We start from the raw sequence: 24,951 nt of genomic DNA, 5'->3' as shown, positions 1-24,951 counted from the left end.
TGGGCGGCAGATAGGCGCCGCTCGATGTTTATGGCGACACCGCCACAACCCTGCCACGACATCACAGGAGCCCCCTGGCCGGCTTTCCAATCTCACTCACTCACTCACTCACTCACTCACTCACTCACTCACTCACTCACTCACTCACTCACTCACTCACTCACTCACTCACTCACTCACTCACTCACTCACTCGTCGCCGCCTCTCAAAGGCACGCGCAAATGGACTGTGTGTGTGTGTGTGTGTACACATACACGTGTGTGTGAGCCCCCTCCCTGAACAAACCATTGTGCACTCTGACCACCTCGAGCACACACACAAAGTCAAAGGTGAAAGTCTGATGAGTGTTTGCAGTCAACGGCGACCTCATGACAGAGCACCCCGCCGGTCGCTTGGGCGGGGCGGCGGGCTATCGGTACCAATACGCCTCAGGGTTCAGGTCTGCCAGGACGATTCGTCAGCGCCACTTTGTCACTAGGCCTCAGACAGACTGTGCGTGTGTGTGCCGTGTATCGTTTTGCCCCCCCCCCCCCTCCCCCCAGCAGACCGCAGCCAACTGGGGGAGAAGCAGACAAAGATGGCGTCCATCCAGGTCTGTCAACACACACAGAGTGGGAGTCCAACACAAACACAATTTTCTTTGGCTGTGGTGTCACGGTGCAGCGAGCGGCGCCCGGTCCAGCCACACGCCGACGCCGCACTCGGCTGGGGCTCCCTCGGCGTGGCGCTCCTCCAAGCGCTTTGGGGACTTTGGAACTGGCGTGGCCACATCCTTTGCTCTCTTTTTGTCCTCGAGAGACAACATGTTTTGCGGTAGCGCGTCCGCGCCCGCCGAACTCAACCAATCGGCGCCTTGACGGCAAGACGCGACGCTTTGGATACGTGCCCGCCGTGGACACGACTTGGGTTCTTTGCCTATTTGTGACGTCATCTTGTCGTCGCAAGGGGCTTTGACTGCGACTTTTTGACATCATCACTTCCTCCCCAACAGGAAGTCCGCCCAAGTCTGGCTGGGACAGACTCCCGCGGGCAAACACGCGTTGACAACACGCACTGACGACACACTCGCAGAGCGAGAGAAAGACAGGCAGATGCGTGTTGAGATAAGATGATGTGAGCAGAGGTCACAAGGTGTGATTGACAGCCAGAAAGGAGGCTCCACCCCCCGCAGGAAGTGTCAGCACCCTGCAACAGCTCTCTTCCTCTTTTCTTTCTTTTTTTTAACTTCTCCCTCCTGTCCTCACGCACACGCATTAAACACACACACACACACACACACACATAGCGAGCGAGAGAAATCATGTCCGGGTCGCTCTGCGCATTCTTTTGAGCGTGCGTTGTGAATGTACGTGGATCTCTCTCTCTGCATGCTGGCGGCATGGGATAAAAGGGAAGCGAAAGCGTGAAAAAAGCCAACGGACGGGCCACGGCTCGGCTCGGCTCGACTTTGCTTCCCGTTTGATGGTGAGCGGCTAGCCGGCCGCTTGCGCTGCGACCTCCGACCTCTCGGTTGGCAGGCTAACAACGAGTTCCTCTCCAAACGGCCTCCCTAGCGCTTTGCCCGGGTGCTCAGCGCTCCTGCAGCCTCCTGCGTTAGCCCCTCTGACCCACGTGCGGCTTTTGTCAGTCCAACCCTAACCTCCCGGGCTGGTATTGGCCGAGACGGCAACCGAGACGTCAGACTTTTGCACGGCACGGTTTTGCCCAGGTCGGCCCCTTTGACGGCCCCTTTGACGTAACTCGTCGGGCCCGCCGCGTCCTCCTCGCTAACCGCTAAGCCCGACGAGGGCCGTTTGCTAACTTCCTGTTGGACCAATCGCGTCCCGGAACGCTTGGCTAACGTTTGACAGCGACCGCAGAAGAAGAAGTCCACCGGTGCGGCCGTGACGGTGTCCGAGCTCCACAAATTTGGAGTTAGGTTAGCGTTTGGCTTCTGCGAGGCAGGCGTCAGCTGAGGCCAGGCCCGGCCCGGCCCGCGCGCTCGTCACAAGACGAGACTCGCGGAGGAAGTCTGGCAAACCGCTTCCTGTTTTTCACGGATTTCTTTTTGCGCCGAGTCACAGCTGGGCCTTTGCAGCACAGGGCCGGCGCTGGACCGCCTTTGTGAATAAACGGCTGTTGACCTACGGCAGCCTCGATCTGACACAAAGTGTCCCTAAAAAAACGCCGTTATCTGAATGACTATAGTTGTTATGTTGAGTCACTTGACTCGCTACCTAAACAAATGCCTCAATGTGATCGGCTGTAAGATTGTCGCTTGTAAACTTTTGTTGTTGTTTTGGGAGAAGAGAAGGGCTCAAATGAACACGAGTGGCGTTGCCGGGAAACGTTAGAGCCGAAAGCGTTAGAAAGCCCCCTGACACAATGTCGCGGAACGCACTGATGATGTCATGGCGGGGCCGTGTCGTCGAGCAAGCTCGCGTTCCCACCCGCGTGTACATTCCTGAGGCGATCGGACGCAGATGTCCGCGTGCGTCCCAGCTCGTAATCCGGGCGGGCGGGCCGACGGCCGTCTTAATCCCGGCGGCCGTCTTAAACCGCGCTAACGTGCGGCTAACGAGCGCGGCGATTAGCCGGCCACAAAGGCCCATTTGTCAACGCGACCTTTCCGTTTGTTCCACAAAGGCCCGTTTGTCGGCGCGACCGTTCCGTTTGTTCGGTGCCTCTGCATGTGACTTATCTGAGGCGCAGCGCTAACATCTCCGCTAGCCACCCATGCCCTACGGTTCAGCCATGGGTCGCGGCGGGTTCGCTCAGGGGTCAAGCGGTCATCATCGGACTTATGCGAGAGGAGCGCGTGGCCGACCTTGGCGGCGTGACGCGAAGCAAAGGTGGCCACTTCACCTAATTGTGCCAGTCTGAATCTGAAGATGGTAGGTAGAATTTTTAAAGTGGAGAAATTAAAAATGGGAGAATGGAGAATTCATTTAGGCAACGCACAAATGAAAATTGGTGCAAAAATGTCGCAGGAAGTGGGAGTCATGTCGAATTTGGCTCCAAACGGGAGTGTTTTAGTGTGGGGAAATGAGGAATTCATTGAGGGTTAGCAAATGTGGTCATTTTGGGAATGGAGAGAATAGTTTGGTTTTCTTGGATGGTTTGAATTCGTCAAGAGAGGGAGGGAATCGTTTGCCATGTGTCCTAATTCGTGTGGACAATGTGTTTAAATGGGAATTTACGAAAAAGGTGGATTTTAGGGAACGTTCCTGGAATACTTTTTTTCCAGGCGACTGAGCTGAACATTAACACGCGGAATGGTGGGAAAAAATGGACCCAAAAAACGTTACAAACGAGAAAAGTAGCGCCGGAAAACGTGCAAAGTGGCAAGACGTGGAAGAAGTTCAGCGTCCGGAAGGGAAGGCGGGACGAACGGGCAAAGAACAATAAGACAGCCAGACAGCCAGCCAGCCAGCCAGACAGACGGCTGCTTTTGGGTCGGTTTCACACAATAAGCAAAACGTGCAAACATTTACTTGAGAAAGGCCAAACGATTTCTTCTTTTCTTCACTTTTGCTTGCGCAATCACAAAAGCTGCCCGACTAAGTACCCCCACCCAAACCCCCAAGAGTACGTTTTGGGGTTCGGCCAGCATCCAACAAGCGAGCGAGCGAGCGAACGTGCGAACGTGCGTGCGTGCGTGCGTGCGTGCGTGCGTGCGTGCGTGCGTGCGCACTCCCCCACTCCCTCTGCATCGTGGGGAAGGAATGTTGGCCTCTTTTTCTTCTCTCTATTTACTCTAGAAGAGGCTGCAAGACTTTGACCGCGAACAGCCGGCCGAACGGACGGACCCTCAGGGGATGGAGCCAGCGTCACGTCACGTCACGTCACGTCACGTGACACGGTGAAGTTTGAGACGTTGTAAAGTGGCGGGGACAGCAGCCCTCGCTTGTGTTTGCTGAGCGACTTGGAGCTGATGCAAACGATCCCCTTCAACGATCCGCTGTGATTTGAGAGGCTTTCGTTACTCCAAAAAGGAGCCAACCCTTATAATGTGCTCTTAGAACAGTGCTTTCAGCGGAAAACTAACAGAAGTTGTCAGTAAGGGTGGCAACGTAAGATAGCTGCCTTCGGGCATAATTTGCCCGACGCCAGAGGGCGCCCTGGCCCACAGTCTTCGCGCTCTTTCGTCCCTCTGCGGCCGCCGTAGCAGTAGCAGCGTCTTCCTGTTCCGCCAAAAGCGACATGGAGGACGGCGACATAGACGTCGAAGACGGCAAGGCGGCGGTAGATTTTGTGATTTACGGGACGCCTCTGGAACCTCTGGAAGAAGGTGCGTTGTGTTTCCGCACTTGGGTGACAACGACGACACTCTAAGCGAAATATAAAACACAACCGCTTGCGTGCGTGCGTGCTACACTGACTTGAGTTTTTTCGCGTGTGCCAGTTAGGACGTGTTTTTGCTGTTGCGTTGTGTGCTTTTGCACACACGTGTGTGTATGCTATTGTCGTGCTTTTCTGAGACCGATGTCATGACGTCTACGTGTTTGTCCTGGATTAACTTGTGTGTGTGTGTGTGTGTGTGTGTGTGCGCGCGTGTGTGTGTGTTTGTGTGTCGTCAGATGAAGCCCCACGTAAACCCATCCCTCTCCACGAGCAGACGGTTCGGGATGAAAAGGGGCGGTACCAGCGGTTCCACGGCGCCTTCACAGGCGGCTTCTCGGCAGGATATTACAACACGGTGGGATCCAAAGAAGGTCAGTCAGTCCCGCACATCGACCTCATTTCCTCACTCCTTTCTAGCTGTCCGCCGACCGGTTGCGGCCTTGACCTTGTCGTTTTGCTGTGACAGGATGGACGCCGTCCACCTTTGTGTCGTCGCGGCAGCAGAAGGCGGACAAACATCGAGCCACGCCCCAAGACTTCATGGATGAAGAGGTATCGCTGTCACAGTGGTCCATCATCTGAATGCCACCATCTCCGTCTTGTCCTGAAGCGCTGACGTTTTGGTTGGTGTGTTTGTCAGGATTTGGGCGAGCACGGCATCGCCCCGACCCAGATCACCACCACGGGGCCGTTTGCGTCCCGGGCACCGGCGGCCTGGGACAGGGCCAAGGCCATCAACGCGCAGACGGCCATCATACCGGGAGACAACCTCCTGGACGAACTCATCGCCCCTGCGAGGTCAGAGACGCTCGAGAAAGCAACGCGCTCATTTTGATGTCCAAGCGAAGGCCTTGGGCTGGGCCCATGGTGCCGTTCCACGGCTTTGGCAATTTGGAAGTGGGCGCCTGGCCTCTTTGCCTTCATCCGTGGGATGGCACAAAAAGGCTCCGTCTGAAAATGTGCCCTTGTTGCCCCGTTTCAGGTCTTGTATAGGCGTGGAGCTCCTGACCCGGATGGGCTGGAAAGCAGGTCAGGGCGTGGGGCCCCGCGTCAAGAGGAAGGCTCGCCGACAACGCCCAGGCACGCATCTTTGTCCCGCGGCGGCGCCACCGTCGAGGCGGATGTTTGACGTTGTCTTTTCCAGCCGACGACGGGCCGAGAGTCTTCGGCTGCGCTCCCCCGCCCCCTGCCGGCTCCGAGGGCTCCGAGGTGGGTCGAGCCGGTCGGTCGGTCGGTCGGTCGATGACCAGACGTTGACTCGAGAGTCTTTAGTTTTGCCTTTGCTGTCGCCACTGGCATCGGCAGCCCCCATTTCCCGCTGGCCGAGACGCGATTGTAGCAGGGAAGGAAACCGGGGCCATTGCTGCGGGCGACCGGAATAAACGGGAGCAGGGCGGCCGCGATGACAATGAGCGCGGGCAGAACAGTAACCACGCGGCGGTACCCCTCAGGAGGATGACGATGGCGGCGAGTTTGCCCCCGAGAACGTGACCTTCGCCCCCAAAGATGTGATTGCGGTGGACTTTGCCGCCAGGACGGGGCTTCAGGGCCTGGGCTACAGCGGACTGGATCCGGCGATGGCGCTGCGCGACCAAGCCGACGACGGCCTGGCGGACCTCTTCTCGCCGCACTCGGAGGCCACCAGCAGGCTCTTTGGCGAAAGGCCTCGGCGCTCGCGGAGGGGCGGGGGCGTGGCCGGCCAGGTGACTCTCCGTCGGGAAGTTGCCGCAGATGCGCTGCTTCGGGCGGGCGTGACCGACCGTGTGCACTTCAGGCCTTCGGCGTGGGCGCGCTGGAGGATGACGACGAGGACGTGTACCGGCGGGACGCCATGTCCAAGTACGACACCGTGCTGGGGGACGAGCCCGGGGACGGACTCTACGGCTGGACAGCCCCTTGCGACGACGGCGGCAACAGAAACAAGCGTAGCGTAGCAATCTTTTTCTTTCTTTCTTTCTTTCTTTCTTTCTTTCTTTCTTTCTTTCTTTCTTTCTTTCTTTCTTTCTTTCTTTCTTTCTTTCTTTCTTTCTTTCTTTCTTTCTTTCTTTCTTTCTTTCTTTCTTTCTTTCTTTCTTTCTTTCTTTCTTCTTCGCGTTTGTTTTGAAAGCCGTCCATTAACATGTTTGTGTTTGCAGACCACAAGGAGGCGGCGTACCTTGGCAAAATCCTGGAAGGCTTCACCTTGGCCCGCAGCCCCGAGGAAAAGAAAATTGTGAGTCAAATCTCAAAGTTCCCAGTCAACATTTGGCCCCGAGGGCAAAAATTGCACAAAGCCGCCGCAAACTTGTCACGGCAAGATCAAAATACTCCGTGGCTAAGCCAGCCGCCCAGAAGACAAAGGCCAAGCCGGCCGGGATAGCCGGCCAAAAAAGGGGCTAGCAAAGAACCAGTGGATCGTTCGCGAGCGTTAACGGCTCGAGGACGACTTGTCGTTGTTGACAGAGTTGTTGAAGCGCGTTGGATGTGACGAGACGCGTTTGTATGACTAGAGTACGTGGACGGCGGACGATGCCTTGGAAAGAAGGTTAGGTTGCAACCGTGTCAAAGTTGTGCTGCTCGCTTGCAGATTTTTGCTGCGCCGCCGCTGCCGGCCGACTTCCGTCCGGTGCGCCGCTTTCGCCCCCCGGTGGCCGTGTCGCACGTGTCGGGCGTGAGCGCCGCCCTGGCTGAAGCTCTGAGGTCATCCAAAGGTCAAGCGCCGACCCCGGATGCCGGCCGCCACCACGTGATGTCGGACCAGAGGGGGGCGCTGCTGGGGGAGGTTGCCCTCCCAGGTAGGAAGCGCTTCCTCCGCCCGCCCGCGCGCAACTCGCAAATAAGCACACGTGCACGCCGGCGCCCACGTCAACATCCACGTGCACGTACGCAAACCCGGACACGTAAGCGGGCGTGCACACCCATGTTGTGGCGAGAGAATTTGCCGCGCGGCCAATTGGCCCGAGGTTTGAAAGAGGCACGGCCGTGACTTGTCTTCTCTCCTTTTCCCACGCAGGCCCCGCCTCCGTCATGGAATTGCTACGGCCCGAAGACCGCCGGCGCTTGCAGAGCTTGCGAGCGGCCAGCGGCGCGCCCCCGGGCGCCCCGCCCTCAGGCGCCCCGCCCCCAAGCGCCCCCTCGGATGCCTCCTTGCGACGGCACCAGGAGGAGGTGGCGGCGGCGGCGGTTGCGTGGCGAGGTTGCGACGGCCTCTCACGGACCTTCAAACCCTTTGAGAAGAATGCCGGCAAGCAAGCCCGATATGACACTTACTTGGGACGGCTGCGGCTGGGGGAGAAAGGTACACGTTTGCCTTTAAAACCTCTGCATGTGTGCACACACTCAATGACACACGCACACACACACACCGTGACACACTTACCCAGCCAAAAGCATTGTCGTGCGGTACTGGCTGGCCATTGGCAAGCTCCTGGCCGGCCGGCTTACGAGCGCTCGCTTGCAGATGCCCTGGATGCCTGTTCGGACCCTTCCATGACGGAGTGGGAGCGCAGCCGGGAGAAGGAGGAGTTTGTGCGAGCGTCCATCTTGTACCGGCCAACCTCCTCCATGCTGGCCAGTCGCTTCACGCGCGCTAAGCAGGAGGACGACGACGACTATGTGGAAGTGGCGCCGGAGCGGGAGGTAAGCGGCCGTTCCCCAGCGGGGAGCTGCGGGTTAACCCGAACCTGTTCTCGTGCACTCGCCATTCTCCATGGGTGAGTGTGTTGATACCGGTCTGTGCGCTGGTGTGTCAAGGGCCACATGGAGGACAAAGAGGCCGCCGTCAAGATGAAGATGTTCGGCCAGCTGACCAGGGAAACCTTTGAGTGGCATCCTGACAAGCTTCTCTGTAGGAGGTTCAACGTACCCCACCCCTACCCTGGGTAGGCGCACGCACACACACACGCACGGAAACGATGTCACGGTCGCGTGACGTGGCTGGCTGCAGGTCGTCCACCGTCGGCCTTCCCAAAGTCAAGCGGGACAAGTTCTCCGTCTTCAACTTCCTGACGCTGAAGGAGGGCGGCGAGCAAGCAGGTTGCCGCTCGGCCGCTTCCCACCACCGCCGCCGCCGTCTTTGACCTCCTGCCGTCGCCGCGCTCATCTTCCCTCCATGCTTCTCTCAGCGCCTGCTAAGGCGGCGCAGACCGCCAAGAAGTCGCGGTGGGACCAGGAGGCGGAGCCCGGCCAGGCCTCCGCTCAGCAAGCCAGCGACGTCAAAGAAGCCTCCCAAACGTCTGAGGTAGCGTGTGAAGGCAGAGTGACCTTCTTCTTTTTGCATCCTCATTCTGTCTCTTCTTCTCCTTCAGAGCACACCTGACGGGCCACGCGACCTGTCACAAAGCAGGAAGGTGAAGGAGGAGGAGGCCAATGACGATGATGAAGAAGCTGATGAGGAGGAGGAGGATGAAGAGGAGGAGGAAGAGGAGGAGGCACGGCCTCCAATGGACGTGTTCAAAGCCATTTTTGCCGGCTCCTCGGACGACGACGACGTCGACGACAAGGCCTCTTCGCCGGAGGAGGGCGGCGAGCAAGACGAGGAGGAGCGGACGGAGGCGGCACCGCCGCCAAGGAACCTCTTTGACATCTCGTCCTCCCAGCAGACAGGTGACTCGCATGCTCTTCCTGGAGCGCATTTCAAATATACCAAATACGGCCGATGGTCACTTAACACGTCCTGTCCCGGGATGTGACGCGCATTGTTGTCCCTGCAAGCCGCTGCCGCTGCCTCCGCCACTGCTGCCGCCGCTGCTGCCGCCGCTGCGCCTTCTCGTGCGCCACCGGCTCAGGAAGCGGCTGAGTTTGGCCCCAAGCTTCCTCCTCCCTGCTTCCGTCTCGGTGAGGTCCGCCTGCCTTTTTGGCTCCCTCGTCGGCTGACGCCTATCTCCTGTCGTTGCCGCTTGGGCGCAGGGGCTGGCGCCGCCTCGCTGGCCCGTGCCGGGGACCGCAAGGACAAGAAGCAACACAAACGCAGGAAAGACAAGAAGGTGCTCACGCACGCGCGCACACGCCGCTTCCTCTTCTTCATCTCCTTCTTTATGTTGTTGTTGTTGTTGTTGACGACCAGAAGAAGAAAAGCAAGAAGAAGAAAATCAAAGTGAAGCACCAAGAAGACAAGAAGAGGAAGAAAAGTAAGAAGACAAAGAAGGAAGAGGACACCTCGGAACAAAGCGACCATCAAGATGCAGAGACCACGGCGGAATTGATCAGGAGGTCAGAGGGCAAATTGGCGGCAGTAGGTCACGAGCACCTTTAAAGACCGTGCGTGTGTGCTTTTCCAGGCTGAAGAGCGCAGCGCCGCCGCCGCCGTCGGAGGTGACCGCAGCAACATGGCAATAAAAAGTTAACGGACACGATGATGGCCTTTCGTAATTGCCGGCAAATCGGCCAAACAATTCTTCCGGCGCGGTCCCACTGGCAGGAAATCCAAAATGGCAGGAATAGATGGCTAGGGTGGAGCGGCTGTAGGCAAGTGGGCTTCCAGAGAGCCGCTTCGTGTCCCCCCGCCTGTTTGATTGGTGCAGCGTTCCATCACGTCCATTCAGGACACACCACGCCACGCCGCATTTCTGTCCCTTTCGTTTTGATGGGCTATACTAATCGCCCGTATCGCCTTGCAGTTCACTGGCGACACAGATCAACGTTTGGAGTTGCCAAGTTGACACGTGTGGGAAAAAAAGGCCAAGGGCTGTGAATAGTAGTTGCGAGCCAGGCACTGTAAATGGCTGGGCCCATTTTGGGGGGAAATGTGGAAATGAAAACACTGGTTGGGGGAAAAAAGGGACCCCAAATGTGCTTGAGAAATCTTTGCAGTGGTTATTACTAATGGACAGCGCACATTTGGGGGCCAAATCACTTTTGACGGCTGCTTTGGATTGATCGGAGGGAGGGAGGGAGGGAGGGAGGTGGACGGACGCGCTCAAGTGCTGACAGACACATGCACGCCGCGACACGCCGCTTCCTTGCCTTGTGAGAGGGAAGCAGTGTGTTCATGCAAGCACAAGTGTGTGAAAACCTTTAATTCGATCAAAGTATGAGCTACAAAAATGCTTGTATTGATACAAAATCTGCTGGTTAGTTGGAATGAGAACAACAGGACGTGATGTCACGGTCAGGCCGGAAAAAGCGAGCGGCAAGGCGAAGCACCTCCTCGGTCTCTTCCCGTTTTGGAGAATCACGCCTCGCTGCTTTCACTTGTGCCTTCCTGTTGTGTTGGCTGGGGAGAACAGGTCTGCCCGCAGGTTCTGCGTAAAGTGGCGGTGCCGCTGCCCCGCTGGTTGTGGACCATTTGTGCACGCTAGGAATTGTCTTTCAAGTGAGGACAAAGCATGGGCTCCTACACACCTGGACCTGAGACATGCTGAAAAGAAATGCCCTCTGCTTCTTTGTCGCCGTGCCCGGCGCTACTTGACTTTGTCCGCCTCCTCCTCGTCATTGTTGTTGTCATCATGGCGACACTGGTCGGCGGAGTCCTTCCCGAGGGCGGCATCCTTTCGGAGCGCCCGCGGCGCCAACCTCTTCTTGACGAAAAGACGCCGGAGGAATCGGTTCCTGAGGGCGGAAGGAAAGTAGGCGCTGACCAGGTACATGAGGCCCACTCCGGGCCCGGCGTAGTAGCGGTCCCGCGGCCGCGGCTCCCGCAGCGCCCGCTCCATGGCGTCCACCACGGGGCTGAGGTCCGGGTTGGCGTGGCGGGCAAAGTGGTGGAAGAGCTCCTTGGTCTCGCCCACGTAGTCCTCTCCAAAGTCCTCCAGAAGCGCCGGAGAAAGTGAGCGCAGCAGCTCCTGGTGTCGGGCCTCCCAGTACGTGGTGTTGGTGCACTGACCTGGTGGGCGGGCCGCGAGCCAAAGTGAGAGGTGAGTGGCCAAACTGGCACGTGGCCAACGGATCGCGAACGGAAGGAAACCTCGAAATCCACAGCCGTAGTCCAAATGAGGGGCGTGCGAGCGGCACGTGGCCGAGCGAGCGCGATGCGCGATCATCTCTCGGCCTGTGCGCTCGCTCGCTCGCTGCGCGTCATCAGTCACGGCCTTACCCGTCTTGTAGGACGAAGGCAGAATGGTGGAGACGTGGACTCCCCACGGCGCCAGCTCGTGTCGCAGGGTCTCCATGAAAAGGTTGAGCGCCGCTTTGGACGCTCCGTACGCAGCCAAGCATGGGAAGGGTTGGTCGCCTGTGCGCGTACACAGAGAGAATCCAATTGAAATAAGTTCTTTTCGTCCTAGGGAAATAGCCCAAATGGAGGAGGACGAACGTGTAACACATGCAGTCGCGATGGGCGTTCAAGTAGCAAGCGATAGCTTCCGCGCAGTGCAAACGTATTCAAGTCAAAAGTCACGTCCGCTCGTCATGTCCTCGGCGCGCCACTAGAGGGAGCAGACGCGCCTCCCGCTGCAGCCTCCGAGCAGGCCTCTCCAGCCCCCCCGGCCGCGCGGAAGGACGGACGGAAGGAAAGAAGGCACTTGCGACATTCCGTTTGTAAAAAAAACGTGTCAAGGAGAAAGTTCGACGGCTCGGCTCTGTTTGTGTGCGCGCGCGCGCGCGCGCGCGCGCGTACCCGCTGGACTGGAGACGGTGATCACTCGCCCTTTGCCGCGTCTCAGCAGCGGCAGGAAAGTTTTGGTGACGTTGAGCGTTCCGAAGAAGTTGACCTCCATGCAGCCGCGGAAGGTTGACATCTGAGACAGCTCGATGTCGCCAAAGTTGACGCACACGCCGGCGTTGTTCACTAGAGCCCACAGACCTGGCGGGCGGGCGCGCGCACGCACACACATGCACTCACTTGGAGTTATAATGGCAACGCCTGCACTGCATGGCAGCGAGCGCTCAAAGTGCATGCACGCTGGTCGTTCGAGTGGCGGCTGGCAACGTTTCAGTCCTTGCAATGCTTCTGGACGCTTTCCTCCTTTCCAACTTCGTTTTCCTCCCATGAAATTGGCGTCCCAAAGTCTAATAGTGCATGCACGCTGGTGGCTTCGGGCGGGCGGGCGGGCGGGCGGAGCTTACCTTGGGGTCCCAGCTGCGCCTGAACTTGGGCGAGCGCTCCCCGCACCTGCTGCGGCTGCGTGATGTCCAACTGCAGCAGCGAGAGTCGCGGCGAGCAGGCGCGCTGCAGCTCGCAGGCGCCTTCTCCCTCTGCCTCCAACACCGTGGCGAAGACCCGGAAGCCCAAGCCGTCCAGGTGGCGGGCCGTTGCCTTCCCGAAGCCCGAGTCGCAGCCTGTGCATGCATGGGGGGCGGCGGAGGGGCTCATTGAAACTCAGGCCCCGGCAGACCCCAAGCATTCAGTAAATAGTCAGGTTGAGCAAAACCAATTGATTTTTGCTGCCTGCATGCCTGGGCATTTGCTGAGCAACTTTGAAGTGACCGCAGTCGAGGAACGCTGTTGCTAAACATTTGCGCGTGTCTTACTAGTTAGTGTGTGTGCGCGCGCTAGTGAATGATTATGAAATGGTGAGCGTGCGCGTAAACTTGGAATGATCCTTGTAGCAGTAAACACGGCTGCGGTGCACGCACATGCACTGTTCTCTTGCACATGCACGCGCGCCAACGCGCACTCACAGAAGAGATTGTTGCTCAAATAAGGGCAAAGAGTCATTAAAGTTGAACAAACACGCACGGGCGCGAACGAACCCACGCACTCTTATCACATGCACAGATCATGTGCAACTATATCGTCAAACACGCTGTCACAAGAAAAAGACACTACTATCAAACACGTTATCGTGCGTGCGTGCGTGCGTGCGTGCGTGCAGGTTGTCTGCACGGATCAAAGTCAGGTTGGGCATTGCGTGTGCTTCAGGTGAGGTCAGGTGAGGTGAGGTGAGGTGAGGGCAAGTGTGTCGGCGCACGCCGCCGTGCGAGCTGTGTGTTCGGCCGGTTAGCGAGAGAGCGAGTAAGTCTTTCGGCTTTGTTTTGTTTGGTTGGGCTTTGCTCTTCGCTTTACCTGTGATGACGACAGCTTTGCCGCAGGCGGCCAGCAGTTTGTCCTCCTTTGGCTCGTCTCTCTTGTGCTCGACGTCGTCGCGTTTCAGCGCTCGTGCCAGCATCCTCGTCGCGGCGCCCCACGCCAACGCTGCCGCCCCCAGCACCAAGGTCCACCACGCCAGCGCCCACGCGTCCATTTGTGACGCAACTCAAGACTCGCGTGGCTGCTGCTGCTGCTGCTGCTGCCGCGCTGCGCACACGCTCGCTCGCTCGCTCGCTCGCTCGCTGGCCGCGGCTGCTGCTGCTGGCCTGCTGCGCTGCGCACACACTGGCTCGCCGCGGCTGCCTCCCGCGCCGCCGAGCTCTTCTCTTCCTCCTCGCTGGACTGAACGCGGAGCAAGCGCTCGCACTCTTATATAGCGCACGCGTGCGTGCACACGCGCCGCTCCAACGACGGGGTCCCGTGTCTACATACGCGCACGGTCACACACAGACAGTTCCACATTAACACACGCATACAATGATACACTTTTAGGTAGACACTAACACACCGACGCACAGATCATCAAGTGTGTGTGTGTGCGCGCGCGCGCGCGCGCCTGCATGCGTGCGTGTAGTATGTGCTCCACACCAACTGGTGGCGCATGTTATTAGCTCAGGGGTATGTCTGTTGATGGTCATGGGACCTTGACGTGATGACGTCATAGCCAGTTTCTTCTTACTTGTCTTGTGTCCGTTTATTTCTGTCCTGTCTGGACATGTGTCACGTGCGGGATTTAAAGTTGAACGTTGAGTGGCAAGCAGGCAGGCACCCACGCAAGCGCGAGCGAGCGAGCGCTCCCACCAGCTGCCCAGGTAACCTTTGGCGCCCGGCCCGCCACATGCTAACAGCCGACGCACACGGCGTGAGTCAAGGCGTGGCGTGGCGTGGCGGCCGTTTGCGTGACGCTAATCGGATTGACGCCCACAATTAGATGCGCGCGCGCGCACACACAAACACAAACACAGGCAGCCCCCAATACAGAGATCCGTGTTTTTACGACGCCGCTTGTAGGAGGCAGCGCTTTCGGGATCAGAACGTTCCGCCCTTTTTTTAAAAATTATTATGAATTTTTTCGTTGCTATTTTCTTGGGACGTCTGCGCAAGGTCACTCGGAAGGCTGCCGCTGTCGCCTCACCGTCTTTTTTTACGAACGCCGCCACGAGTCCAAATAATTGCAGTGCCAGGCGGCGAGGTGCCCCTTGTAGTAATAAGCGGGGTAGGAACCGTTGTGAGGGATGTATGTTCCGTCTCTGCCTTAAGGTTTTCTATGTACCTATAGAACACCCCTTCGGAACTTTTCTCACGAATTGACCTTGCGCTTGCCGTAAGCCTTGTACAAATTGTACATGGATCACGTGCACGTGCGCATTTGGTGGTCTGCAAGCACGCTGAGAAACGGAGCCGCGCTCAGAAACGTCTTTGTTGGCCATTTCAAGAAGTCAACATGAGAATAATGTGTGATTAAAGTATACAAGTCTGTGTAGAAATGGCAATGAGAAAGTTAAACATTGCCAGCAGCTTTGTGCATGTGCACGGGTCTTTTTTTGTGAGGGCAGGTGAAAGCCAAGCGGGCTCGTTGGCATCTTTGCCGGCATCGGCGAAGCGCTGTCGAGGTTTTGATTAGCGCGGGCTGGCTGGCCAACATCTGCCGCTCGGCCTTCTGGCCTAGCTGCCAAAGAAAAGAAGTATCTGGTCTTGTGTGCGTGCGTGCGTGCGTGCGTGCGTGCGTGCATGCAAAGGTTGCACTTTTGACACCGCACGGGCGCCGCATGACGCTCGGCTCGGACAATGCGTTGTTTATCGCGAGCGAGCGCTCGCCGCTATTGTTGACGTTCGCCCGTCTGGCCGTCCTCACGCCATCCGCTAACGAGAGCCCCGCGCGGCCATCGGCGCCGGACAGCGCTTCCCGCCGGTCAACGCGCTGACATCATCCCTTCAGACGTGCCAAGTTAGCTCGTTAGTGGTACTCGGAGACCTCCTTGCAGCCGACCCTGAAACGGGAACGCTTGCATTCCATGCACGCACGTAGGCACCTCACGCAAAACTCTCACGCAAAACTCTCACGCCGCACCCACACGCGCCAACACACCGCTGATGGAAAACATAGTCACTCCACGCACGTTATTATTAGCCAATGAGTCGTCGTCTTCGCCCGTTCGACGGGCCACGCACGGCATATGAGAATGGATGTACAATTTGAAAACGGCAAAATGTTAGACGGGCAGGCGGCCACCATCGCCGCCGCTGCCTTACACATCCATATGTAGAGCCTCTACTGCATTCGTTAAAGGCCCCGTTATATAAACCGGCGTGGCTGATGTGGCTAACGCGCTAGACGTTCGAAGAAACACGCACGCACGCACGCACGCACGCATGCACACGCTACCTGTCGTATGTCTACGGCCTCAGAAATGAGCTCCCGAGAAGAAAAAAGTTGCAAGCTCAGCCACCCGGCGGGCACCACTATTTTGCAGCAACGACGTGTCCCGGACACGGTGTCCGACGTGAGATTCGACTCCGACTGAGCCGTTTGGAACTCCAAAAGAAACCTATAGAAGTCTGCAACGACTATTTAGGGCACACATACATGCACAGACACACGCACACACACAAAGACTATTTGGGGCACACATATGTGCACAGAAACACACGCGCTTCACACAAAACATGCATACAAACATAGTACGCTCACTACACACACGGAAACATAAACATGCTCACTCTACACACATTAGATGCAAACAAAATAGACATTCACTCAACAGACAAAAGCGACACAATGCAACACACACACAGTAGTGTTTACACATTTCTGACTCACAATGGACACAAAGCCACTACACACGCGCCCAACACGGTGGCGGTGGTGATGACCCAGTTGAAAAGGGGAAGTGCCATTTCCAGTCTGACCGAGCGAGCGAGCGAGCGAGCCCAAGTTGACCGCTGTCGACTGACACGAGATGACCAATTGGACGTGAAGTTGGAACTCGGCCGCCCGATGTTCCCGGCGGCAGAGGGAGTTGTACTTCCTGCCCACGCGGGAACCGAGCTCATTAGCAGCGCGAGCGTTGCGATGAAGTGGGGGTGGCAAACGCACGCGCCCCCTCCGGGACGCTTTGTCCTCATGCTGTGACATGGCGGCCGTGGCGGCAAGAGGACAAAGCCTCCTGATGGCGGTTGTCCATCCGTCTGCACGCACGCAAGCAAGCAAGCTTCCGCTGGTCCACTTAGTGAGCGATTGAGGTCACCAGGGTGGCCGGGGATTTCCTGGGTGACGCGGGGCCGGTCGCCGTGGCAACCCGGCAGACCGAGACGCGAGCGGCGAGAGCCAAAGTCGAGTCAGGCCGGCCCGGAGCCCGTGCGCTTTTAGCGGGCTCGGCACGCCGGGTCGCTTACGGTGGTCAAGGGTGATCTTAGAGCTTAGAAGATTCCCTTCCACCTGTGTTCCTGACAGCTTGAGAGGGATGTGACAGCGTGGAGGGAGCCTAAGCGTGCACACCTCCGAAAGGCCCGCCTGCACGCGCCCGCCCGCACCTTTTGTCCCGGTACGTCCGTGCCAGCTGGCCTAGGATTATGCAAGCGCGCAAGCAGGACAGGACAGGACAGGACAGGACACCGGGAATCCAAAACATTTCTAAAGGAAGCTTACATCATTTCCTGTTTGCTATTTCCTGATGCAGCAACACCCCAAAATTGTTGAACAACATGGGCATGAACGGACACATTCGCTTTCACATGCACCCACACGCAAAGGCTCCAGATTTGGGGGTCACTGTTGCAAATTGAAAACGCTTGAGTCAACTTTCTCACGGAGCCTCACCATCCCCCTCGATGGTGCCCCTACACACGCACCCACGCACGAACACACACACACTACGCACTTAAGTGTCTACAGATGTGTGTTTTCTGGCTGCTCTGACATTTGCTCACAGGTTGTCGGAGACAGCAGAATGCGCGAGTGTGTGAGAGTGAGCAATAGTGCGCATGTCCTCTGTTTTCACAGGCTGTTGTTTATATGCGCATTTGTGCGCGCACGTCAAAGCACCGTGACACGGGCCGCCGCCGCCACCGACGCGCGCACTCTGCCGAGACCGCCGAAGGTGAGGGAGGAGGCAGAGTTCACTTTTGCAAAGAGGGCCGGATTTGCGCAGTTGAAGTCGCTTGGCTCGCTCACGCGCTCGCTGGCCGCAGCGGCTTCCGTGGCGTTCCGTCCCTCGCGGCCCCCCGGTCGTACCCATTTAGTGTCCTCGTGCCGCTCCGTCTCAAGTCGCAGAGTTCCGGCGAAGCGGCCGGACGCTTGATTGCGTGCCAATTTCCGCTTCTACCGGAAGCCAAACCCAACGAGAGCCGCCGTACGCTCGGAGAGGCGCCACACGCTTAACGAGGCGCCGTACGATCGGAGAGGCGCCACACGCTTAGCGAGGCGCCGGACGATCGGAGAGGCGCCACACGCTTAGCGAGGCGCCGGACGATCGGAGAGGCGCGGTACGCTCGGAGAGGGGCGGTGCGCTCGCAGCCATATTTTGGCCGCGTCTGCCGCCGCCATCGCCCGCTCCATTTGGACTCCCATTTCTTGAAGGAGAAAACAAAGCGCTTTCCTCATTCAGACACTTCCTTCTCATGTGAGCGGCTGGCACATCGGCGCCCCCTAGCGTCACAGAGGAGTAGCGATCCTCACAACTATCGTTTGAATTTGCATGTTTTGTGCGGGCGCCCGATGATTCCGAGAGAACAGGGGATTTTATCGGCATCTCACGCGCACACTGAAACCGAGCGCAAACACAAATGCTTACACACGCGCGCGCGCGCGCGCGCACACACACACACTAACGCATTTGTGTGCGGGGGCGGATACCGGGAATGGTCCCACGTGTACGTGCAGGTCAAGGGTCACATCCTGTCACACAAAAATGTTCATCTGCTTCTTGTCGTGCGCAAGCGCAAGTGTTGGACAGCGAGAGCGTGCATGGGTGTGCGCGCATGCGTGTGCGTGACAACTGTTGTTTCCACAACTACTTTTATTTGAGAGGACTTGTTTTTCTCCAAGGAGAGTCTGTGAGTCCAGCTGCCTCAACTTTTAGCTGATATTGCTGAACTGAAGGATTTGAGCAGTACTTTGACTTATTCATTTTTACTTTGAGTATCCCCCCCCCCCCCCCACACACACACACACACACGTACACACACTGAATTGAAGTGCAGCGTGCGGCTACTTTTGTAGGGTCAGTCCTTGAACTTGTACCAGAGTCATGTTTGCCATGCACTAGTAGAGTGTCCTCAAGTGGCTCAAATGATCTGGTTGGAACCCCTTTGCAGTTTGGTAGGAGCAGCGATGGGGGTGGGGGCGGAGTGCATGCCTTTGCAGTTTGTTTGTATTAGGACATTGGGGGAGGGGCGTTCATGCAGGTCCGGGCGTCCACTTGGATCGGAGCGGACCCCCTCGACGAAACAAGCGGAAATATTTCAAAGCTCTGCGGGACGCCGGTTGGCCGCTTGGATGGGCGGCTTCCCCTGCAAATGTCGCTTTAATTTACGATCCTTCCCAAAAGCATAACAGGCAGCCCGGCTTGACCCCCGCTGGCCCCGCCGCCGCCGCCGCCGCCTCGGATTTCCTCTTAAAGGGGCAGGAACGCTTGGCTTTTAGCATTCAGGCTGCAAACGTTGACTCCTTGCAACAAAGCAAATCAATACAATCAATGACAAAGCATCTTTATTGACAATGGCTGTACGTGTAACCAAGCGCTTCCTATCACTTGAATGTTCATTCTTCTGATCGTGTCTTGAGAGACTTTGAAGGCCCAAACGTCTTTTGCGTTAGCTGTGCCAAACGAAACGCGACCGTTGTTGTCTGACTTTGAAGGCCCAAACGTCTTTCGCGTTAGCTGTGCCAAATGAAACGTCGGCGTTGTGGTCTGAAGATGCAAATTGTCAAGTCAAGTTGATTTGTATAGCCCTAAATCACAAGCAGTCTCAAAGGGCTTCACATAGACAGAAATTGACAATTATTCTCAAATCATCCCCTGATCTGAAGCTCCCAAACAGCTCCCAAATTGCCTCTTGGGATCTACGCGGTACGAATTGTTTTCCCTGTAAAGAAAGGCAAACAAGGTCCATGTTGTCACCTGGAGTGCATACGCCTCCGGAGGCAGCCCCGCCCATCCGGGCTGTGCCGTTTTGCCCACTCGCAGACGTAGGAATTGATCACAGTTGTTGCGACAATGCTCAGACTTCAAATGTAGGAAGGCAAAAGTCTTTTCTAGCACTCCGTCTGCAAACAAAGTTCCGAACACATAAATAGTTATTTTGAGTTAATGGTGTACTTTCATTGATGGCATTGCACACTAATTGATGAACTTTTGTTGTTGTTGAAATAGGAGTGTATTTATTACCAGTGGTATTTATTTGACAATATTCTTGAGCTTTTAATTGACCAATGGCTTTGTTGATTTACCAAGGTTATTACTTATTGACTTTTGTTAAATGTTCCTTTTTCGTTGATTTGATGATATTATGAATTTACTGAGTTTGAATTAGGTTAATGGCAATACTACTACAACTTTGGTTATACGCCCCCTCCCCCCCTGCTGGTCATAACGATTCATCACACCACGACGTCACTCGTCTCTCGCTCAAGTTTGGGGGCGGGGCAAGGAGTAGCCGGCCAATAGGGAGCGCTCTTGGCGTTGCCACAGAAACTACGAGCGGCTGGGAAGCCGGAGGGGGCGCGGCCTCCCCAGATGCAGCAGCCAATAAGGGCGAACAGAGGCGGTGCGGTGCGGTGGGTCGCGTCCAGCCGCCAGTGGCAATCTCGGATCTGAGCGCCTTCGTGTCTGTGGGCGTGACCGTAGCGGGAGCCCCGCTTCAAGATGGCGGCCACACGCAGCCCATCTCGTTTTGTTTAGCGGGGGTCGGGGATTCGGCTCGCTAGCACGGTGACGCTCGTACCTGCCCGCCCGTGGATCAGCTGCGGGCTCGAGCTGCGGACTAGTTAGCCGCCCGCTCGCGTTGCCCTATAGCCGCGGCCGGGCTTACATTCCCACCGACCGGGAGGCCCGCAACGCTCTGTGTCGTCCGGATCGGATCGGACCGGACCGGACTAGACTTACCGGAGCACCGGACCTGGCCAAGAGCCCCCGACGGCCGGCGAACGAGCTTGAGTTGGGGTTGATGTGGCCCACCAGCGCCATCCGTCAGATGGGTCCCGCTCGCGTGGGTTGAAAGGTGAGCGGCCGGCGATATTTTCTTTTTGCTGATTGATGGAGGATTTACTCGTCTGCACTTTTCGCACTGAGCAACGCGCCTCGTCAAACTGTGTTGGCTTGGCGCCGGCCGAGATGTTTGTCCAAAGCAATGAATCTATTTATTTCTATCTTGTTTGTTACCAAGTTGGGCTTCGTCGGCTCAAGCGACGCACGCAAGCTGTCCGACCGATTTAACGGACGGCGGCGGCGGCGGCGGCGGCGGCGGCGGGCTCAAGCAGACGAGCCGAGTCGGCATGCCAGTCGTCTGAGGGGCGATGAGCTAACGCGGCCGGCCGTCCGGCCGGCTGACCCGCCCGCGCGACGCGCAGGATGGACGCGTGCGCAAAGACTCCCAACCGCACGGCGCCGGCGGGAGGCGTGGACGACGGGCGCGGCGGCGGCGGCGGCCCCCCGGCCTGCTCGCGCACCAACGGCTGGAGCTGGCCTCCTCATCCCTTTCAGATGCTGGCCTGGCTCCTCTACGCCTACTTTGCCGTAGTGGGCCTGGGCGTCCTTGTGCCGCTGCTGCCCGCCCACTGGACGCCGGCCGGCTACATCGTATCCTTGCTTGCTCGCTCGCTTGCGTGCGCTCGCTCGCTCGCTCGCTCGCTCGCCAGGTGACTCACCAACCTTGCGTGAAGCTTCCCGATGCGCCGCTCAGTGCACCGGCGTGATGTTTGCGTGCCACCTGTGCACTCACGTCATGGCGGCTAGCGTGGACCCGGCCGACCGCAACGTCCGAGCCAAGAGCCTCCAAGGGCCGCTTCCCGTCTTGGACCGCTCCAAACGTGCCCACGTCATTGAGAACTGCCACTGCTACCTCTGCCAGGTGGACGTGTGAGTGGCGCGCCGCACGCTTCCGTGCGCTTGCTTGCATCACATGACGCGGCCCCGTTTGGATCCTGGAGATTGCGTCGCCTTGCAATTCCTTAGCTGTTGGCTTGAAGCTGGAGGTTCGCTTGGCTCTGGATTCTCTGGGCCGCTGGCGCCGAAACGGATTTGGGGCGCCTCCGTTCCATTTGGGTGTCGCTGCCTGCCATTTCGTTTTGCATTTCATTTCACTTCGTTCGGGCTTCTTCCATTCTGTCTGCACTGGGCCAATGTGTGCGGCGTTTGTTTCAGAGGGCCCAAGTCCAAACACTGCAGCGCGTGTAACAAATGCGTGGCCGACTTTGATCATCACTGTCGCTGGCTCAACAACTGTGTGGGAAGCAGAAATTACAAGTCAGTCGCCCGCCCGCCCGCCGTCTTGCGCTCGCAACCTGCTAGCCAGCCACTTGCAAAACACGCCCTCTAACCTGTGGCCACGGCCAGGTTGTTCCTGTACAGCGTGGTGTCGGCCGTGTTGGGCGTGTGCGTCCTCCTGGCCGTTTCGTCCTACGTGCTGATCCGGTTCTTCTGGGAGCCCGACAAACACTCCCGGGGTGAGTGGGCCCGCCGCCGCCGCCGCCACGGTAACTGTTGGCTCGCTAAGCGCCGCGCTCGCTCCTCTTCCCGCTCAGCCCCCAACCGGACGACGTCGCCGTTCCCGTCGGCGGTGCCGGCGCTGGCCGCCGTCACGGGAGCGCTGGCGTTGCTCGCTTGCGTGCTCCTCTGCCACCTGCTGCTCTTCCACTTCTATCTCAGTAAGTGGGCGCGGCGGCACACGTGTGGCGCTCAATGGCGCGTGACGGCGCTTGAAGCCCCGCTCTGGAAGCGTGACTTGTATGGCGTGCATATTGGAGTGTGGAACAGGTTGAGCACGTACGAGTACATCGTGCGCCAGCGCCACCGCCAGGACGGAAGACAAACGACAAGCCCGGACGGCGTCAAGCACGCCGCCCGAGCGTCCGGCCGCTCCGAGGTAACGCGGCGCCGCCGCCGGTCGGGCCTTTGCTTTGTTTGCCGCCTCGCTTATGTGACGACGACCGTGTTGTTGTCAGGGAACGGACGACTCGGAAACGCCGGGCTACACCCGGCCTCAGCTGGATGAGCGGCGCGAGCGGTAGGACCCCCTCTCGCTTCCCTAGCCTAACGGCTGCGACGACGCTGTCGACCAATTTTGTGTGTGTGTGTGTGTCGTAAGGCTGGTGGGCGATCCGAGGGCTGCGGCTAGCCCGTTTGCGGAGCCAAATGCCCCGCCCACAATCTCCATGCAGCACCACACGGCACAGTGCCCGTACGCCGCACAAAAGGTAAATATCGATTCCTTTGAGAATGGATCCGTTGTTGAGTCCTGGATGAATTGCCTCTCTGAAGGAGATTACGGCAACTTCAGCAAATATTTCAAAAAAAAACTCGTTGGTCAACTCGAGCCAGAGAGTTGAGTGCGCGTGCGTGTCAAAGTCTGCTTTATTGTCAATTTCTTCACATGTCAAGACCTACAAAGAGATCGAAATTGTGTTTCCTACTATCTGTGTGTGTGTGTTTGTGTGTGTTGGTCTTTTCCCACAACACGATGACAACAAATAAGAAGAGGAAGATGGGCGGACACGGTGCAGTTGTGGCAGATGCTGGTCCAGACGCTCGTTGTTCATCAGAACGAGCGGGCGCGTGGCTACCGGGCCCGCCCGTTGCCAGGCCCCCCCGCCTACACCAGGGCCTCCCGCCCTCGCCGCCGGTCCGGGCCACCGCCCCTCCCGCCGAGTACCACTCCGACTCGGCCGAGTCCCTGGAGGAGGTCCCCGTGGCGTTAGACAAACTAGGCTCGCTGGCCCCGTGGCGGACCGGCGTTTTTGTGAGCGGAGCCAGCGAGGGAAGGATGCAGAGTGCGCCTTCCTCCTCCTCCTCCTCCTGGTTTCCGCCCATTGCCGGACGGCGGCGGTGACCCGGCTACCCGCTCATCCTGTTGCGCTGCCGGCAACGCAAACGCACAGGGACGACTTTGACGTCGGTCATGTTTCGCTCGCTCGCTCGCTCGCTCACTCACTCACTGTCACTCGGTCGTCAGTTGGGTTTGGTCGTCCCCCGACCGGATGGTGGCCAATCTGGAGCCTGGTCTCCAGGCCTACCTCCTCCTAATCTTTTGGGAAAACGTGGCCTAAAGGTGCTCGCGGGCGTGCCGGAGCCTTTCCCAGCAGTCATCGAGGGACACCAGCCAATGGCAGCAACTTGCACATCTTTTGCAACCTCAACTTATGCCAGAAAGTCACCACGTCCACACTGCTGAGTGTGTGTGCGCCCCTTCCAGGCTGCAATCCCGTTCCACATTGATTATGTTCCACTCGTTGGCAACGTCTTCTTCCACCTTTTCTCCTGTCCGCTTGTTTCCATCTTGGCTACTTTCAAATGTACTCCTGCTTGGTTGTTTTAATTCCTTATTTATGTTGAAGCACCAAGTGCCCGTATGGCCCCATGAAACAAATTCTTCCCCTTCAACATTGCTGTACTGCCTGAACCCTCCCCAACTCCAAAATATTTTCCACATTTCCAAATCGCCCCCCCCACACACACACACTCACACAATAAAAGCCCCATTTATTCCGTCCGAAGTTGTCAACGCATTGCAACCTCAAATTGTTTTTCACCTTCCCTAAAATTCACACCATTTCCTTATTTTCCATTTTTTTTCTGGCTAAATATGTCCAGGTGAAGTCCTATTTCTACTACCTGGTGCCCATCATCCTTTCTCGATTGATTGAAAACACTCCAAGCCACCACATGTTTTCTACATTTCCCGAATGGCTCATTTTCGCCCAAAACTCCAAGGGAGGGGAGGAGCTTTGCGGCTGGCTTGGGGCGGCCCCGCCATACCAAGTCGGTATCGATATCGGATCGATACTAGCGCGAAGCGATGGATACAGTGGTGTCAGTATCGCTGTTTGCTTGGGTCAAGCAGGCGACAGCCAGGTTGCCCCCTCCCCCCCCCCCCCCCCCCCCCCCCCTCTGGTGCGTCCATCACGTGAAGAAGCAGCACGCGCAGGCTCGTAGATGAATGGAGTCGCTCACAAAAACCTGCAACCAAAACTTTTTTGCCTATCGTGTCAATGTTTACACTTTATTTTTAGCATGTACTTTTGTTTGTTTTTTCCAAAACATGCACTAAAAGAAGGAAATGCTTTCTTTTTGTATTGGATGTCATAAAACACATTATACTTGAAAAGGAAATTGCTTCGTTTTGAATTTTGGTTGGGAAGTGATCATCTTGAACATTTTGTCGAAGTCACTAAAAAGAAGCAAAAATGCAGAAAAGAAGTGTAACGGACCAAGTGACAGAAGCTGGAAAAAGAAGAGGCCTAACGGCGCCACAGCTACAAAAGTTGATTAAAAGAAGACGGCCGTTAGCATTTCTTTTTTGTTGTAACAAATACAATCCAAAACAATTGGATCAGCTGTGCACGCGCTGGCACAAGACCGGCTCCCCCCCCAACCCGACCCGACGCGACGCGACCGGATCCCATCCCGTCCCACCGCAGACCGACCATGTGTAAGGTTTCACTTCCCGCCCCGCTCTAACTGACA

General features: G+C 57.4%; 3 protein-coding genes across 6 annotated transcripts; 2 read left to right on the top strand and 1 right to left on the bottom strand.

The window, feature by feature from the left end:
- The first annotated feature begins 3,792 nt into the window (after nucleotides 1–3,792).
- gpatch1 (G patch domain containing 1) lies at nucleotides 3,793–9,656 on the top strand. Of its 2 annotated transcripts, none has more exons than XM_061277519.1 (20): nucleotides 3,793–4,270; nucleotides 4,560–4,694; nucleotides 4,790–4,875; nucleotides 4,964–5,121; nucleotides 5,306–5,403; nucleotides 5,468–5,532; nucleotides 5,775–6,026; nucleotides 6,098–6,248; nucleotides 6,459–6,535; nucleotides 6,890–7,097; nucleotides 7,316–7,600; nucleotides 7,763–7,941; nucleotides 8,056–8,183; nucleotides 8,249–8,337; nucleotides 8,427–8,542; nucleotides 8,610–8,907; nucleotides 9,016–9,138; nucleotides 9,211–9,287; nucleotides 9,371–9,513; nucleotides 9,582–9,656. In XM_061277519.1, the coding sequence occupies exons 1-20, from the start codon at nucleotides 4,183–4,185 to the stop codon at nucleotides 9,637–9,639; spliced, it is 2,814 nt and encodes a 937-aa protein (XP_061133503.1). In that variant the 5' UTR covers nucleotides 3,793–4,182; the 3' UTR covers nucleotides 9,640–9,656. The 2 variants fall into 2 exon arrangements, with proteins under 2 accessions (XP_061133503.1, XP_061133502.1); XM_061277518.1 differs by having other exon boundaries at nucleotides 3,798–4,270; nucleotides 9,368–9,513.
- A 648-nt stretch (nucleotides 9,657–10,304) lies between these two features.
- Nucleotides 10,305–13,711, bottom strand: hsd11b2 (hydroxysteroid (11-beta) dehydrogenase 2). The gene is made up of 5 exons (XM_061277525.1): nucleotides 13,247–13,711; nucleotides 12,307–12,519; nucleotides 11,858–12,043; nucleotides 11,336–11,473; nucleotides 10,305–11,125 (listed from the first exon to the last, which is right to left on the bottom strand). Exons 1-5 carry the CDS (start codon nucleotides 13,422–13,424, stop codon nucleotides 10,704–10,706), a joined length of 1,137 nt encoding a protein of 378 aa, XP_061133509.1. The 5' UTR covers nucleotides 13,425–13,711; the 3' UTR covers nucleotides 10,305–10,703.
- A 5,944-nt stretch (nucleotides 13,712–19,655) lies between these two features.
- Nucleotides 19,656–24,597, top strand: zdhhc1 (zinc finger DHHC-type containing 1). Of its 3 annotated transcripts, XM_061277524.1 has the most exons (10): nucleotides 19,656–20,491; nucleotides 20,657–21,069; nucleotides 21,173–21,348; nucleotides 21,634–21,735; nucleotides 21,826–21,935; nucleotides 22,014–22,136; nucleotides 22,236–22,354; nucleotides 22,434–22,495; nucleotides 22,577–22,685; nucleotides 22,964–24,597. In XM_061277524.1, the coding sequence occupies exons 2-10, from the start codon at nucleotides 20,842–20,844 to the stop codon at nucleotides 23,315–23,317; spliced, it is 1,383 nt and encodes a 460-aa protein (XP_061133508.1). In that variant the 5' UTR covers nucleotides 19,656–20,491; nucleotides 20,657–20,841; the 3' UTR covers nucleotides 23,318–24,597. The 3 variants fall into 3 exon arrangements, with proteins under 3 accessions (XP_061133508.1, XP_061133507.1, XP_061133505.1); XM_061277523.1 differs by having other exon boundaries at nucleotides 21,826–22,136; nucleotides 22,967–24,597; XM_061277521.1 differs by having other exon boundaries at nucleotides 21,826–22,136.
- Nucleotides 24,598–24,951: the final 354 nt, after the last annotated feature.

Source organism: Syngnathus typhle, linkage group LG4, assembly GCF_033458585.1.
Source record: "Syngnathus typhle isolate RoL2023-S1 ecotype Sweden linkage group LG4, RoL_Styp_1.0, whole genome shotgun sequence".
Lineage (NCBI taxonomy): Eukaryota > Metazoa > Chordata > Actinopteri > Syngnathiformes > Syngnathidae > Syngnathus > Syngnathus typhle.
Note: the sequence above shows the minus strand (reverse complement) of the source record. Positions and strands in the feature narration are given on the sequence as shown.